Source organism: Gigantopelta aegis, chromosome 9, assembly GCF_016097555.1.
Source record: "Gigantopelta aegis isolate Gae_Host chromosome 9, Gae_host_genome, whole genome shotgun sequence".
NCBI lineage: Eukaryota > Metazoa > Mollusca > Gastropoda > Neomphalida > Peltospiridae > Gigantopelta > Gigantopelta aegis.
In genome coordinates, this window is record NC_054707.1 from 78,149,061 (window position 1) to 78,167,766 (window position 18,706).

Here is an 18,706-nt window from a genome sequence, read left to right on the forward strand (position 1 = left end):
AGTTTACAAGTATGAACATTTTTATGAACATATAAAGTATGCATATAGGGACCTAGAGGGTATTGCCAGTGTATGCTTTAAAAGAAAAAAAGGTTGATGAAAATTACCTTTGCAAAGTCATTACTTTTTAATGTTTATATAAAGGTATAAGTTAGATTTCATGCACACAAAAAAAAGAAGAAAATTTGATAATAACAGTATCATAAAATAATTCAAAATTATTTATTACATTAAAAAATGGGTTACATTCTTGATTTTTTAAAATTCTTTGATGCTCTGCTGTCAGCCCCACCCAAAGTGAAAATGTGTGTATATAGGTAACAGTATATAAGTAAAGTAGTGAACTCTTTAAAAAACAAAAACAAACATCAACAACATAGAAACACTGAGCAAAAGTAGGGGTATCAGTGTACCATGGATACATTCTAGTCATTTTTGTTTTAAATGTGTTTTTTTGTGTTTTTTGTCAGTATACTCCTGGCAAGTATGAAATACAGAGGAGAGAAAACCGCTGCATTCTGCGCATCCTCAACGCTGCACCTGAAGATGAGGGAGAGTACATGTGTAAATGTGGTGATGCGGTGACAGCCTGTGACGTCTATTGTGAAGGTAGGAGTTATGTCTTATTGTAATATTTATATGTGTAAATGTGGTGATGCGGTGACAGCCTGTGACGTCTATTGTGAAGGTAGGAGTTATGTCTTATTGTAATATTTATATGTTTAAATGTGGTGATGTGGAGAAAGCCTGTGACATCTATTGTGAAGGTAGGAGTTATGTCTTATTGTAATATTTATATGTGTAAATGTGGTGATGCGGTGACAGCCTGTGATGTCTATTGTGAAGGTAGGAGTTATGTCTTATTGTAATATTTATATGTTTAAATGTGGTGATGTGGAGAAAGCCTGTGACATCTATTGTGAAGGTAGGAGTTATGTCTTATTGTAATATTTATATGTGTAAATGTGGTGATGCGGAGAAAGCCTGTGACGTCTATTGTGAAGGTAGGAGTTTTGTCTTATTGTAATATCTATATGTGTAAATGCGGTGATGCGGAGAAAGCCTGTGACATCTATTGTGAAGGTAGGAGTTATGTCTTATTGTAATATCTATATGTGTAAATGCGGTGATGCGGAGAAAGCCTGTGACATCTATTGTGAAGGTAGGAGTTATGTCTTATTGTAATATTTATATGTGTAAATGTGGTGTTGCGGAGAAAGCCTGTGACGTCTATTGTGAAGGTAGGAGTTATGTCTTATTGTAATATCTATATGTGTAAATGTGGTGATGCGGAGAAAGCCTGTGACATCTATTGTGAAGGTAGGAGTTATGTCTTATTGTAATATTTATATGTGTAAATGTGGTGTTGCGGAGAAAGCCTGTGACGTCTATTGTGAAGGTAGGAGTTATGTCTTATTGTAATATTTATATGTGTAAATGTGGTGATGCGGTGACAGCCTGTGACGTCTATTGTGAAGGTAAGAGTTATGTCCTACTGTTAATGTGGTGATGCGGAGACAGCCTGTGATGTCTATTGTGAAGGTAGGAGTTATGTCTTATTGTAATATCTATATGTGTAAATGTGGTGATGCGGTGACAGCCTGTGATGTCTATTGTGAAGGTAGGAGTTATGTCCTACTGTTAATGTGGTGATGCAGAGACAGCCTGTGATGTCTATTGTGAAGGTAGGAGTTATGTCTTATTGTAATATCTATATGTGTAAATGTGGTGATGCGGTGACAGCCTGTGATGTCTATTGTGAAGGTAGGAGTTATGTCCTACTGTTAATGTGGTGATGCAGAGACAGCCTGTGATGTCTATTGTGAAGGTAGGAGTTATGTCTTATTGTAATATCTATATGTGTAAATGTGGTGATGCGGTGACAGCCTGTGATGTCTATTGTGAAGGTAGGAGTTATGTCCTACTGTTAATGTGGTGATGCAGAGACAGCCTGTGATGTCTATTGTGAAGGTAGGAGTTATGTCTTATTGTAATATCTATATGTGTAAATGTGGTGATGCGGAGACAGTCTGTGATGTCTATTGTGAAGGTAGGAGCTATGTCTTATTGTAATAGTTATATGTGTAAATGTGGTGATGCGGTGACAGCCTGTGACGTCTATTGTGAAGGTAGGAGTTTTGTCTTATTGTAATATTTATATGTGTAAATGTGGTGATGCGAAGAAAGCCTGTGACGTCTATTGTGAAGGTAGGAGTTATGTCTTATTGTAATATTTATATGTGTAAATGTGGTGATGCGGTGACAGCCTGTGACGTCTATTGTGAAGGTAGGAGTTATGTCTTATTGTAATATCTATATGTGTAAATGTGGTGATGCGGAGAAAGCCTGTGACGTCTATTGTGAAGGTAGGAGTTATATCTTATTGTAATATCTATATGTGTAAATGTGGTGATGCGGAGAAAGCCTGTGACGTCTATTGTGAAGGTAGGAGTTATGTCCTACTGTTAATGTGGTGATGTGGAGACAGCCTGTGATGTCTATTGTGAAGGTAAAATGAAAGAAAATTGCTGTGGTTGTTGTCTCATTACATTTCCTGGAATGAGTTCAGAGACAAGCAAAATATTGTGGAAGGGAAAATTATAACACATGTTAAGCATTGTCTTCCATTCTAATAAAACATTACAAAATAGCTATATTAGGCCTTTAACAAAACAAATAATTCCTGTTTAATGCAGAGCCTGAATGGGAGTTCATGAAAAAGCTGGATGACGTTGAAGCTGTTGAGAGAGAGCGAGCCATGTTTGAATGTGACGTCAGTGACCCTGAGGCCGATGTCACATGGTTCAAAGAAGAAAAGGTATGTTATTGTAAAAATATATCTTCCTCTATCCTGTAAACAGAGTTAGTTGAAAAGAAAATATCATTTTAAGGTTTTCATTGCAGGGTAATTCAATAACAAGAAAAATAAGTGCTCCAGAAATGTAACTAATCAAATATGTCAGATGTCCAACTTTCTGTTTTATTTTTATAATAACAACATATTTGTACACCAACTGGCAGCACATACCTGTGTTTCTGTGATTGATACTATTACTTGTTCAACTGCAAGATTTGATTTAATCCTCTAGAATGTTTTTCTTAAAATTCTGGAAGATACCTCTAGACTTTGTTCTGGACACATACTATTATTAGTATTAATTTTTTTTATTAAAGGGACATTCCTGACTTTGCTGCATTGTAAGATGTTTTCGACTAATAAAATATTTCTACGATTAAACTTACATATTAAGTATATTTTCTTGTTTAGAATATCAGTGTCTGTATATTCAATATGCTTCTGGTCGTTTTAATATTTGTAAGAAGCCCAAACTGGATTTTGTCTTCAAATAATTTCTTACGTACGAAAAAAAATAATTTTGGAAATAAAATTTAAATTAACCTAATACAAATATTAGAACGATCAGAAATAGGCTTAATATACAGCCACTAATATTCTAAACAAGAAAATATATTTAATATGTAAGTTTAATCGTAGAAATATTTTATTAGTCGATAACATCTTTAAAAAGTTGCAACAAACTCAGGAATGTCCCTTTAATTATTCATGCCAGGACTTTTTAACTTTTTGTTAAATAATTATTAACACTAAGCTTGTGTTACAGAAAAAGACATAATAAAATTTTAGAGAAGAAAAGACTAATTGAAGAGCCATGTGCATGATGCTTTAACAAATTATAGTCAAACCTACTTATATTTAAGCAGCCACCTCAGTTAAATGCCCACTTCAGTTAATATGTTACTTCAGTTAATATGTCACTTCAGTTAATATGTCACTTCAGTTAATATGCCGCCTTAAGCAGCCACCTCAGTTAAATGCCCACTTCAGTTAGTATGTCACTTCAGTTAATATGCCACCTTAATTAAGCAGCCACCTCAGTCAGGTAATTACCTTAATAAAACAACCACAGTTAGTATGTCCCTTCAGTTATGTCACCGCATCTAGGCACCGGAATCCATTTTGTGCAATGGAAGATCAATCTCTACTTGTGACATTTTAGTCTAGAAGACGATGCTAGAAAATGAGAAACATTTCTAGATCACTTTTACTGATACATAGAGGATATTTCTTGTTTTTTGTCAAATATGATTTATATCTCATTGAGTGAAGTTCGCTATCATCATCTCTCGAGTCATGCAAGCACAGCGAGTGGGATATGATTGCAAACTTCACGAGATGAGATATAAATCATATTTGACAAAAAACAAGAAATTTTCTATTTAACTTTTGGCAATTTACCTTTATTTTTAAAATGCCAGTAGCAAAATAGTTCCAGCTTTCTTACAGTGAAGATAACACTTTCTACAGTGACGATAACACAGTTTAGAGTGAAATAGTGACATTTTCACTCTAAAATGTGTTATCGTCACTGAGTGACTGATAACACTTTTATTTCACTGATATTTTAAGATATTTCACTAAATGTTGTATAATAAAAACTTTGCTCTAGTTTTATGTACAATTAAACTATTTCTTTTTTCTTCCTTTTTTGGGGTTCCATTTTATAGTATCTAATTTAATATTGTTCAATGCTTTAAGATGGAAAACAAAAACTGTTTATGAACTAGATTATCAGAAAGCATTTTGTGTACTTTGAGTGACAATTACCTCAAGCTCCATTTCAGTAATGTCATTTCAAATAAAGAGCCACCTTATCATCTAAAACAAATGATCTGCATTAAACAGCTGGACACTGTGAATGCAAGCCGAGGCTTAATTAATTAAGGTTTGACTGTAATTCTCTGATTGTTGATTAACAAAATATTAATAAATGTTCTTAACAGACTGAAATACAATGAATTTATTTTTGCATGAATTTCAGAATTAAACAAATTAATTGCATTTATTAATTATTTTGTCTGTACTTGTATTAATTGTTACAGTGTTACTAACACCATTTGTTTTCAGTGTGAAGGTGGCAAGTTTATTACAATCCGTTTGGATAAATATGAATGTACTGAAGAGGTACCTACTCACTCTGCTAATCTCTGCTGTGTCTTAGATTTATCCAGGCTTCTGAAAATTGCAAAAACTATCGTTTCATTTGTGTATCATTCACGCAAATCTAAATTAGCGTAACTTATTTTCTGTTCACGCGTTAAATTTATTACATGAACATAACAGGTTACGCAAAAAGAAAATGGGTTGCCTGAATTTATTTTTGTGTAACCCATAAATGGTTTACGCCAATATTGAATGCTCAGAGGCCTGTTTATCACAGCATGCTAGTTTGGTTTATACTACAGATAGGCCATAGAACATCACACACTTGTTGTATGTGTGCGTTATTTCTGGTGTGCTTCAATCGGAGAACTGTTCAAGCATGCTTGTCATAGACACATTTGTTTGAGATTGCTGGTTCTTCAACAAGGCTTGAGGAGGTGGAAGATCAGCTCCATGGGAACCAGCAGTGGGGTGGGGGATGGGGGTGTGTGAGGAGGGGGCACAGCTTTCACATGAGGACAAAAATGTGTATTTGTTTTATCCCACGCTATATAAAGATTTCTTGGCGATGTAATACAGTCATAAATATGCAAATGGCCATAAGAAACTGTATAAACTGTTTTTACAAAATGTAGGGGGTGGAAGCCTTGGTATGGAAATTGGCTTATTAGTGGACAACACCTAAGGCAAAAACATTATTTCATATAAATAATGACTTAATTAAAATAACTAAATCACAAACTGATGGTACTAGCTAAGGGTGAGATAGTTTTGTTTTTACATTATAGCTCATTATTTGTTTGAAATAGATTCTTACAGGTTTACAACTGGCATGCAAGTTTGTTTAATTCTTGAAGACCGGCTTGAGAAATAGGCCCCTACAGGATCCAGCCATGCACTCTGTTTGATTCACTGAACCTGAACTGCATGCTGCATGTTAGTATAGATACATGTGTGTGTACTTTAACAATGCAAAGCTCTTCCTTTGTCAACAATACACTATTGACAGGTGAGAAGACAAATTACCTTTCTCAACACTATAGCAGCACACCTGTGATTTAGTTCATTGGTAGGAATATTTGTCTCAAGTGCATAGGTTCCTCACCACACATAATAAGCTCACATCTGTGAAAAATGTCATAAAAGGTACTCCTTTTTCTCTCTCTCTCTCTCTCTCTCTCTCTCTCTCTCTCTCTCTCTCTCTCTCTCTCTCTCTCTCTCTCTCTCTCTCTCTTTCTCTTTCTCTCTCTCCCGCCTCCATCCCCCTCCCTCCCTAACTATGTTTGTTGATCCATATGTGTGTTTGTCTTTCCCCTGTTGAAACTTTCTGAGAGGTGTGGATAGGTGTGTGTCTATAATATGCAATGATATTATACATGTATTCAAGACCATGTGTAAATTTATCATACTTGCTATGTTCCATTTTAAAGCACAATTATGTGTGAAAGTATCACATGTCTATGCTTGCAATAATACTATTTTGTAATATTTGATTTATCACAGCATGATCTTTTGTTTCATTGTAATTTTTAATAACATTTAAAAAAAGAAGCTTTTTCTATTAATTTAAATAATAAATGATTGTGTTTCTTATTATATCAATAAAAAATAATACCTATTAACTTTTATTATTTCTACATAATTAACTTTTCCTTTCGTGTTTACAACATGACCCAATTAACATTTCCATTCTTTAAATAAAATGTATTTGAGGTGAAAGAATGAGAATTGTAAAACATGTTGTTATTGTTTAGGAATTGAAATCTGGAGGAAAGTATGAGTTTCAGAAAGACAATCTAAAACGACGTCTAATTATCAAGAACTGCAGTGCCAAAGATGATGGGAAATACACATGTAAACTTCTCGACCAGACCACAACAGCCGAGTTGTATGTCTCACGTAAGATATCATTTACTTTTTTTATTTCATATCTTTAAGGGCCAAAATAACAAAGAGTATTTTTCACTGAAGCTGTATCCTAACCGGCTGCGTATCCTAACCGGCTGTGAGTGAAGTGAGCAATTAGTTTAGAAATCATTGATTTCAGTTTCCGCATCCTAACCACACACGTGCGATGCGACAGGTAGGTAAATATGTCGCATCACACGCGTCCGGTTAGGATACTGCAATTGAAATCAATGATTTCTAAAATAATCGCTCGCATTGCTCCTGTCACTCTTGGGCCAGTTAGGATACAGCTTTAGTCACATATAACAATATATATATTCTTCTTTTTTTTCTCTTTCACAAGCTACACCAACAATCTAGTCTGTAGGATGAAATAAGCCGTCATTTCCAGTTCTCCTCTGTCATATATAGGGGAGTGTTGATGGAACATTCGGATTGTCAATCATTGATCCATTTGTATGTGTTTGATAAATACAGGGGATTAGACATATGCATTGAACATATGTCTGCATATGCACACAAACAGTGGCATTCAAGCTTAAAAAGGTTATTAATGCTGGGTAAAACCAGCAACTTGTGTGATCTTGTAGCTTATTTCATCACAAAACGACATTGAGATGACTGCAAATTTACTTTCAACATGTAGTTTGAGCTACTTGTAAATAATATCACAGGTCATTTCAGAGTATAATACAATATTTTAAATATATAATAACATCTTGTTTTCCCCATACAGCGGATGTCAAATTCATCAAGAAGCTGGAGCCGAAAACTGTCAAGGAGGGTGATAACCTGACTTTGGAATGTAAAGCTACCAATGCCCATAAGCACCCATCAAAGTGGTTTAAGAATGGACAGCCTTTTGAACCTGACCTTAGGTACTTTTTACTTATATATACACTGGCATAGGAAGTGTGTGTATGGGTTTTTTTTTGGGAGGGTGCCCTAGTAGCAGCAGTGATGGTTTATATATATTTCAGGGGTGGGAATTCTCATCAGATCAGCTGTTTGCCTTTCATGGAACATTACGTTTCCTCGCATTTTAAACGTCCTTTCCTCCAAAATGTGTCCCTGATGATATAACTGCATACACAATATACACATGCATATAACACACACACAATTTATTTAACAATACTGCTAAAGCACATTGATTTATTAATCATTGGCTACTGGATGCCAAACATTTGATAATATTAAAGTTTGTTTTGTTTAACGACACCACTAGAGCACATTGTTTCGTTTAATGACACCACTAGAGCACATTGTTTGTTTTGTTTAACGACACCACTAGAGCACATTGATATATTAATCATCGGCTATTGGATGTCAAACATTTGGTAATTTTGACATATAGTGTTAGAGAGGAAACCCCCCACATTTTACCATTAGCAGCAAGGTATCTTTTATACACACTTTGCCACAGACGGAACAGCACATACCATGATCTTTGATATACCAGTCATAGGGCATTGGTTGGAATGGGGGAAAACCCAATCAGAAATGAGATTAGATACTTAGGCAATTTTATCCTATGACCTAAACACATGAAGCAAGTGATCTAGATCTCTCCTCCACCCCACTGCAGAGTTAGCTTGGGTACAGTAAGTCATAAGATGGATTCTTTTCGGTATACCCAGTGGCAGCAGCAAATTGCTTCTCTTAATGTAAAGGGTTGTCATAATCATATGTAAGAGACCTAATTTAAAGTTTATTAATCATCAGCAAATGGAGGTCAAACATTTAGTAATTTGACACTCTCAGAGAGGAAACTCTCGCCACATTTTTCTATTAGTAGCAAGGGATAATCGTAGTTTAAAATGTGAGTGCTCCGCAAGGCTCAATGGGTAGATGTAAACCACTTGCACCAACCAGTGATCCATAACTGGTTCAACAAAGGCCATGGTTTGTGCTATCCTGCCTGTGGGAAGCACAAATAAAAGATCCCTTGCTGTCTGTTGTAAAAGAGTAGCCTATGTGGTGACAGCGGGTTTCCTCTTAAAAAACAGTGTCAGAATGACCATATGTTTGACATCCAATAGCCGATGATAAGATAAAAAATCAATGTGCTCTAGCGGCGTCGTTAAATAAAACAAACTTTACTCCTTTTTTTCAGTTTAAAATGTTGGGCAGGTGTCATTACTCAAATATTCTTTCCCATTATTATAGAGGCGAGATCACCCAGAAAGGAGAGTCATACAAGCTGGTTATCAAGAACGTCATCCCTGATGATATGGCTGAATACACTTTGCAGATTGGAGAGCGACCGACAAGATCAGTGGTCACTGTCGTAGAGCGTAAGAAAATATTAATATAATATTAACCAGGTATAATAATAATGATAATGATAATAATAATAATAGTGTTTTCCCTAGAAATTTGGCAAGACATGGTAAGACTAAACACTTTTAGATAATTTTTACCATTTTCAAAGCACTTTTGTTTTCATTATAAACAAAAAATTAATTGACATAAAAAAAAATGTAATTAATCCACTTGCTTTAATTAATAAACAAGTGGTAAAATATATAACAGGGATATTTAATTACTTAATAAAAAAAATTTCTGAATGTAATTTTAGAATTAATTATTGAAAAAAGGCTTGTTTAATTTCAGGGTACTGATTAAGGCAAGATGGCACTAGACTATCGAGGCACGGAAATACTATAATAATAAATGCTACAAATAGTTATTTAATAATAAATAAAATATGTTTTAATAAATGATGATAAGTATGCAAATTTTACTTAATAATAGAAGTTTTGTTGTTGCAGTGTTAACAGAATGGATGTAAAGAAATAAAGGAACACACAGATAGCAACAAGAAATAATGACTGCATCAAAAATCAATTCATATTGTCAGACGTTAACTGGGAACATATAGGCAGCTCATTCAACACTACAGACATTCAATCTCACATTACAACTTGATATGAAATACAGACATTACTATGCTAGTAGTGAATTAAATTTGGTCTAGAATTCGATGTGTTCCCTTATTTCTTTCCATCAGTATATTAATGATGCACTTGTTCTTGATGTGACTTGTATTTTAATTTTTCACCTTGGTTTGTTTATTTTCCAGCTCCCAAGCCACCTAAAATAGATGTGAATGCTATTCCGAAGGAAATCTTTGTCAAGGAAGGAGAGCTCATTGAATTGAAGATCCCGTTTGTTGGTCAGTTAATTAAATACTTGTTTGTGTAGATAACTCTCATCTCTATTACTTACACAAGGGTGGGATGTAGCCCAGTGGTAAAATGTTCGCTCAATGCACGGACGGTGTGGGATCGATCCCCATCGGTGGGCCCATTGGGCTATTTCTCGTTCCAGCCAGTGCACCACGACTGGTATATTAAAGGTTGTGGTATGTGCTATCCTGTCTGTGGGATGGTGCATATAAAAGATCCCTTGCTGCTAATCGAAAAGAGTAGCCTATGAAGTGGTGACAGCGGGTTTCCTCTCACAACATCTGTGTGGTCCTTAACCATATGTTTGATGCCATATAACTGTAAATAAAATGTGTTGAGTGCGTTGTTAAATAAACCATTTCCTTCCTTGTATTGACACAATTTCCTCATTGCTTTTTCATTTGAGTTAAATATTTGTGAAGCTGTCATTATGACGATCATTGACTAAATTATATTTCACTATATTGTCATGCTCAGGTTAAGCATTATCGTTTGACTAAAAAAATTACTTATTCAGATTCACTAATGTCATATGACTAAATTGACATTTTAAGCTTCCCAAATGTCATTTGATTATATTGTCATAGTCTGATTGATTTGTGACTAAATTATGTCATTCAGGTTCACTATAATGTCATTTGACTAAATAATGTCATTCAGGTTCACTTTTGACTAAATTATATGTCATATTCAAGTTCACCCATGTCATTTAACTAAATAATGTCCCTGAGGTTCACTTTTGACTAAATTGTATTTATATTCAAGTTCACTAATGTCATTTAACTAAATAATGTCCCTGAGGTTCACTTTTGACTAAATTGTATTTATATTCAAGTTCACTAATGTCATTTAACTAAATAATGTCCCTGAGGTTCACTTTTGACTAAATTGTATTTATATTCAAGTTCACTAATGTCATTTAACTAAATAATGTCACTGAGGTTCACTTTTGACTAAATTGTATTTATATTCAAGTTCACTAATGTCATTTAACTAAATAATGTCCCTGAGGTTCACTTTTGACTAAATTGTATTTATATTCAAGTTCACTAATATCATTTGACTAAATAATGTCACTGAGGTTCACTTTTGACTAAATTATATGTCATATTCAAGTTCACCCATGTCATTTAACTAAATAATGTCCCTGAGGTTCACTTTTGACTAAATTGTATTTATATTCAAGTTCACTAATGTCATTTAACTAAATAATGTCACTGAGGTTCACTTTTGACTAAATTGTATTTATATTCAAGTTCACTAATATCATTTGACTAAATAATGTCACTGAGGTTCACTTTTGACTAAACTGTATTTATATTCAAGTTCACTAATGTCATTTAACTAAATAATGTCACTGAGGTTCACTTTTTACTAAATTGTATCATATTCATGTTCATAAGTGTCATTTCACTAAATTATGTCACAGGTTCCCCAATGTCTCATGACTAAATTATGTCACAGGTTCCCCAATGTCTCATGACTAAATTATGTCACAGGTTCCCCAATGTCTCATGACTAAATTATGTCACAGGTTCCCCAATGTTTCATGACTAAATTATGTCACAGGTTCCCCAATGTCTCATGACTAAATTATGTCACAGGTTCCCCGATGCCAAGAGCCACATGGAAGAAGGGAGATAAGCAACTGAGTGAAGCTGATATGGACATTGAGACTGAGCCCAGGCTTACCAAACTCCTGATTCCAAATGCTAAGAGATCTGATACTGGCACCTACGAGTTGACCCTGACCAATGATTCTGGGCAGGATACTGTTCCAATAAAGGTTACAGTCATGGGTGAGTACCTGCTATCGGTTAGCTTGCTTACTTAAAACTCTATTATTGTGCCTATATCCAATCTAGGTTCTGGCGAGGGCCTCCACGAATCCAAAATATTGCACTGTAATACTCGAGAGTCAAACTCGACCTGGACCTGAGTACCCGACATTTATACTACATAATAATGAGACTTAGGAATAAAGTAAAATAGCATTATACATCTTAATTCCAGTGCTGATCATGGATGCCAGATCATGTTATTGTATTGTATTCCACACATTCAACTGTTGTTTTCCCTCCATGTCTCATAGCCCTATAATGTAACTGGTGACAAGCGTATGGCAAAATGATGTAAAAATATAATTAACTGAGAGTTTCTTTCTTGTACAGGTACTCGAGTCTGGTGAACAGAGTCTTGCTAGACTCGGCGCATGCCTGAGTATTCGCGTACTCATGGAGACTAGGGTTTTCTTGTTGTTCGTAACCTATTACTACATCTTTTACTAATTAGTATACACAAAATACCAAGTTGCATATATATATAAAAAAATTCTCGTAATTATGTAAAGTTATTATGCAAAATTATGTTTATGCCTATAGGTAGTTGCTTTGGCAAATAAATGAATTGAATTGACTTTATTTCTTAGTCGCATTATCATCTAGTGTAAGTGTCGTGTACTTGGGTCTGGGTCGAGTTTGACCCTCGAGTACTCGAGTCTAATATTTTGGACTCGTGGAGGCCCTAATAGGACCCTAGTCTTATTCAACTTACCGTACTAGCATAACAACAATGCTATACGACCCTGAGTTATAACCTCCACTGCAGAATTATCTCCCCTTGCTGGATGTATAACCTACACCCGTGCATGGGTAGACCGTATATCCTTGTTTTTTGATTCTGCAGTCCTCCATTGCAGTCGTGTTCGAGTTCTTTAGTAAAAATTTTGTCAAATTGTTTATTAATTTGTAATTTTGTTTTACTCTGTCATACGAGGTCTTTTGGGTAATTTACACAGGGGGTTAATGTCTGACACGGCTTCCTCGGGCTCCAACTGGTTGGTTGTGTGTGCCGAGGGGGGGTTGTCTTAAACGACTGCCCCAGTTTGATCAGCATTTGTTATGTCGGGCATGTCGTTCTTGTTGTTTTGAACGCCAATGTCATATCTGTGTAAATTGGTCCCCCTCCACGTGGGGGAAGGCTAAGAAGCTGTCAAAAGATGCCGAGCGAACGAGGATGATTAGACGTGAACGGGATGGGCGGAGCACAGTGGCAACCTCCGGGGTCGTGCTCCATACTGATTTGCCGGCGGTCGGCAAGTCGGTGTCCAGTTCAAAGAGCTCGCGGATAAGTGGTAGGCGCAAGGGTGCCTCCTCGTCTGTTCGCCATCTTCATGGTGATACCAGTAAAACCGAAGCGCCGATTGGCACGGAGGGGCCGCTGTTGCTCCCTGTTTCGGCTGAAGCAGGGAAGGTTTCTTCCAGGTCGGGCTCCATTCGACCTGGGGATTTGCTTTTGCCTTACAGCGGTGGAGGCGGCGCCGGTTACGTTTATAACGGGGGCATTAGTCGGAGGGAGTGCAGTCGTGGATGGAACGACTGTGTCTCTCAGTTCCGACTCCCATCTTGCTGATGGGGGCAGGGTTATCAGTCCTTCTGTGGAGGGGTCGATTAGCTCTAGAATGAAGTCTGCTTCGTGGCGCCGTTTGGCTCACCAGATTTCTGGTGCAGGGTTGGTCGTGGCGCCCGAGAGCACCGTTTCAGCCAACGCGTCTTTCGTCGCTACTTCGGTGATCGAGCCACTTGGCGAAATCGCGAAGTCTTACAACGTTGTCTCGGTCACGGAGCCGGGTGGCGTTGTTTCGGGTGCGATGCCAGTGGGCGTCCCTTCTGTTGTTTGGGCGCCTGTACAGCGTCATCAACTTTTAGATTGTTCGCATGTGGCTACGTCAACTGGGTTGGCTAATCCACACGTGGTACGTTGGGTTCAGAATTCGGCGCAGGATTCGTACGTGTACGAATTTCCTGACGGTCCGGTTCAACCGACACTACCAGTCCCTTTGTCTGTTTCGGCAGGGATCAGGGAAACTGCAGCTTTCTTGGGTGTGCCTGTGTCTACACCGATGGTCAATCCGGACCTATCAGATTGGGGTAGAGGTTCCAGGCGTTATTCCTCGACTGCGTGGGCGGAACCTTTCGTTCAGGGTCCGATGGTTTCGGGTCGCCCTCAGGGGCAGACTCGGGGGGACTATGTTTCTCTTTTTGAGAATTTCATGGCCTGGCTAGGGGAATCGCCTCCACCAGTCCCCCCACCGCCGGGGTTTCCAGCGAGACCGGGGTTGGACCAGTTTGCAGATTCGGCTGGTCCGCATCGTCCTGCCCATGCAGTTTTGTTTCTGTTACGGTCAGCGCATGGCGCGTCGTTTGAAAAAAATTCTTCTTCGGAAGACGATTTTCCCTCCGAATCAGTGTGTGGTTCGGGGGAGGGTTCGGTGCTTCGCGAGATTCCCAATTTGGCCGATGGTACGCCAGACGGCGATTATGATTACCAGGCGGTTCTTGGTTTTGTACGGGAACAGGTCCGACTGGTGTGCGCGGATGCAATTCCGTCGGAGGAGGCTGTTCAGTCTTACAAGGGTGTTTCGTTTGGAAACCGGCCTTTAGCGACAGATGCTCCGCGGCAGGATTTCGGCTTGCCGTTAGCGCACGAGGCGCATGAATCTCTTGCGGAGATCGATGCTTTGATTGCGGGTAGCGATCGTATTTTGGGGGCGGTGGTGGAAGAGTTTCCGGCAGCGTTAGCTACCGGGAAACTGTTGTCTGCGGTGAAGGTTTTGTCCACGTCTTCGTATAAGACATTGGGAGCTTCCTTCCTTTCACATCCAGCAGTTGTTTCCGCTAGGGTGAAGGCAGACTGCCACCCATCTCCTAATGTCAGTGTGCCACTCACGGATTTAGAGACTTTGGAGAGGTTATCTAAACTTCTTTTTCAAGTCATTAACCATTTAGGTACGTTCCTATTTGGGTTAGATAAAGCAGTCACGGGTCTTCCGCCGATGGCTAAGGGTTGTTTGTTGGCAGCTTCTAAAGCCTCTCATCACGTCGCTCAGCTTGCTGGGCGTGTTTTTGCTAACAGTCTAATTCTGCGTTGGGATTACTACCTGGCGGGACTGAGAGCGACGGGTGTGGTTAAAACCTACTTTCGTAGTCGCTCAGTAAGGGAAACCTTACTTTTTGGGACCAATTTTAACTTGGTCATGGACCAAGAAGCGGCGAAATTCGTCCCTGCTGCTCCGTCCCGAACTGCTCGTAAGCGCCAGGCGGCATCTACTTTTAAGCCTCCACCTGTTAAGTAATCGACTTTTCTTGACAGTTATCAGATCCCTGTGGTGTCTGATTCGGGTGTGCAGTCTGGTAATGCCCGTGGTTCATCGAAACAGGGACGTTTTCAAGGGAAGCCGGCACGTTTTCGTGGTTCCTCTTGGGGCAAGGCGCCCAGGGGTGGGAAGCGGCCGGGATGAGGGTGCGTGGACAATCGACATCTGCTTACGGAGGTTCCGTTAGCAGATCTTCCTGTGGGGGGCAGATTGCGCCATTTTGTTCAAAGTTGGTGCGAACTGCCCGATCTGGACCCATGGGTTTTGTCAGTTGTCTGCAACGGATACAGAATTCCGTTTTCTTCACCCCCTCCACTGACGTCCTCCCCCCGGTTACCTGCAGTACCGCCTGTCGACAAACGCCTGAGAATGGCGAGTGGCGACCAATTCTAAACCTGAAGCCGCTGAATTATTTCGTCGTTATTCCATCTATGAAGATGGAGACGGTTCAGTCTGTTCGCGCTTTGCTTCAGGTGGGGGAATGGGCGGTGTCCATCGATTTGAAGGACGCTTACCTGCATGTTCCAATCCATCGGGATTTTTGGAAGTACTTGCGGTTCCTCTACAATGGCAGAGCTTACGAGTTTCAAGTTCTGCCGTTCAGATTGGCCACAAGCCCTCACGTCTTTACTCGGGTAGTAAAGGCAGTGGTGGGGCGTGTACATCTGTTGGGTATACGGATGCACAATTACCTGGACGATTGGTTAATTCCGGGTGTGGAGTTCGTGATCGACATGATTCTCTGATTGGGGTTTATTCCCAATTGGGTCAAGTCGGAATTAGTGCCAACGCAGGTTTTCACTTATCTCGGGGTGGTTTTCAACCTTGTGGAGGAGTCTGTTCTTCCGACGGATTCGCGACTTCACAATTTCAGGACGTTGGCGCATCGTCTTCTGGTGGAGCAAAGTGCATCGGTGCGCACGCTCCATGTGTTGATAGGCCATCTCGAATCGCTGGCGGTGCTGAATGTGCAGTTCAGACAGTTCAAGAGACCCCTTCAATGTGCAGGAGCCGGTGCGGTTGCCGTTGATACCCGATCTGCTCAGTCAGAGACTGCGTCGGACAGACTGGCATTCGAAGCCGGAGGTTTTCCGACTTCACGCATGGCGGTTGTCGGGGTTTCCCTTCAAAACCGAGGCTTTTCTAAACGGGTTACTGAGCTCGTCTCCTCGTCGAAGCGCCAGTCTACGGAGAGGGTCTACCAGTGTCACTGGCGCGCTTGGGTTCGTTGGGCGACTGAGAGGGACGTGGATCCCTTGTCGCCTACTGTTAATGATTTAGCTGAGTACTTTCTGGCTCTTGTCCAAGAAAGACAGCTGAAGGTTCAAACAGTGAGAAGTCACCGGTCGTCCATTTTCACTACTCTGAGGCAGTGTGGACGTCAAGATTTCTCAATGAATCTCGTGTTGCATGACTTGCTTAAGTCGTTGCAAAACACGGTTGAGAAACCTTCCATTTTGCCTAAATGGAATGTTTTTCTGGTTCTGCATGCACTCAAAGGCAAGCCCTACGAGCCTTTGAAATTCGCCAGTCTTCGTCATTTGATGTGGAAAACTTTGTTTCTGGTCTCACTAGCGGCTTGCCGTCGTATTAGTGAGATTCATGCTTTTTTGCATGATTTGGTGGATTACAATACGGACGGGTCAGTTACATTACGTACTGATCCTGTTTTCGTGGCTAAGAACCAGGTGCCAGGGGAAGAGTTTCCTCCGGCCATCATTCAGTGTTTATCTCGTACGCTTTCTGCGGATAATTCTGATAGACTTCTTTGTCCGGTGCGGGCTTTGAAATTCTATTTGGAGCGTACTAGAAATCTCCGGCAAAACACTAAGAGACTGTTTATCTCTTTCACACACCAACCAGGAGACATTACGAAGAATGCTTTGTCGAGATGGATTGCTGCAACCATCAAACTGGCATATGAGAAGGCGGGTGATCATGTTCTGCGGAATTTCTCCGTTCGACCTCATGAGATTCGGGCGATTTCTGCTTCCCTTAATTTCCATGATTCTTTGTGGACTTTTTCAAGGTCATGAGTGCGGGATTTTGGAAAGGTCGACACACGTTTGACCGGTTTTATTTCCGTGATATGGCTGTTGGTCCGGACGGAACTCGGCGGATTCAGTCAGTCATTGCAGGGCCACGAGTAGGGGGCGACCCTTATTTCGTCCGGTCGCTAGCAGCAGTCTTTCTGGGAGATAGTTCTCCACCTCCTGTTTGGAGAGTGGGGGGTGGATGGTTGACTATCTGGGGCAGTCGAGTGTCTTTTACCATTACTTGGTGTGCGGGTTTCCTCACCTTGTTAACTTGGTTTACTTTTAATTGGGGTTATAGTTCTTCAATTTAAAAGTCACTTTGACATTTTATACCTCGTATGATGTGGGTTGCTTTTTCACTATATCATTACTTGAGACGAACACTACTGGTTGAATGGGTAAGTCCTCCTTGTTTTCTTACCTCCTCCCTTTAATGTTAAATTCTCGTGCTTTAACGGTGTTATATCACGTCTGTTATAGCATTGTTGTTGTGCTAGTAAGGTAAGTTGAATAAGACTATTAGAATTTTTTTCTTCTAATTTTCATTATTATTCATACTTACCTAGTACTAGCACAAAAACAACCATTACCTCCCACCCGCCCCGAGGGAGGTCTTTTTTGATTCAGTCATTCCAGACTTTGAATCGATAACGAGGATATACGGTCTACCCATGCGTGGGTGTAGGTTATACATCCGGCAAGGGGAGATAATTCTGCAGTGAAGGTTATAACTCAGGGTCGTATAGCATTGTTGTTGTGCTAGTACTAGGTAAGTATGAATAATAATGAAAATTAGAAACAAATTTTCTAATAGTTAAGGCACATCCACCCTGGGACTAACCTCTGGATATGCCACTGAGTCCAGGGCAGATCAGTTAGCTGCTGTTTGGTTGGTCGGTTATAATCATTTACATTCTCGGTATGCACATATTAGAACTAAGTTGTTAAATTGATCAAATACATTTTTAATATGAAGTTCATCTTTTAACAAATATTATTGAAAACCCCCCCAAAAAACTTTTAATGTATTCATAATACATAAACCTTTTCCTCAAAACATAATGATTGTTATGGACACAGCCACAGTACAGTTATTCAAACCACTTGAATGTGATTTGAATAGCAATCTATTTTTGTTTCTTTTTTGGATTGGATTGAATAACATATTAACATGCTTATATCCAATTAAGGTTCAAGCATGTCTCTCCTGGGCACAATATCTGACTTTGCCAATAACTGGGTCCAGGACAGAAGGGGGTGGTGGTTAGAGTTGGAAATGGGCCGAATTTTGAAAAGAGTAATTAGTAAATAATTTTAGAATTTTAAAAAATAAATAAATAAAATGTTAACAACCCAAAAATAAAAAGGAATTGACTGCTCGGCCGAATATTTATATAGTTTGAAGCATTTTAGAAGGACATTCCAAAAATAAATAAGAGAAAGAAGAGAGGAT

The 18,706-nt window shown here is 39.1% G+C and overlaps 1 protein-coding gene across 5 annotated transcripts in view; it reads left to right on the forward strand.

Annotated features, from left to right (window-relative positions):
- LOC121381335 (twitchin-like) overlaps positions 1–18,706 on the forward strand; it is a 214,064-nt gene that overhangs the window by 138,136 nt on the left and 57,222 nt on the right. For all 5 annotated transcript variants that reach the window (XM_041510607.1, XM_041510609.1, XM_041510610.1 and 2 more), the window contains 7 exons: positions 471–609; positions 2,697–2,818; positions 6,718–6,862; positions 7,608–7,749; positions 9,041–9,168; positions 9,957–10,049; positions 11,667–11,861. In XM_041510607.1, coding sequence (XP_041366541.1) covers positions 471–609; positions 2,697–2,818; positions 6,718–6,862; positions 7,608–7,749; positions 9,041–9,168; positions 9,957–10,049; positions 11,667–11,861 — 964 coding nt within the window. The remainder of the gene's footprint in view (positions 1–470; positions 610–2,696; positions 2,819–6,717; positions 6,863–7,607; positions 7,750–9,040; positions 9,169–9,956; positions 10,050–11,666; positions 11,862–18,706) is intronic.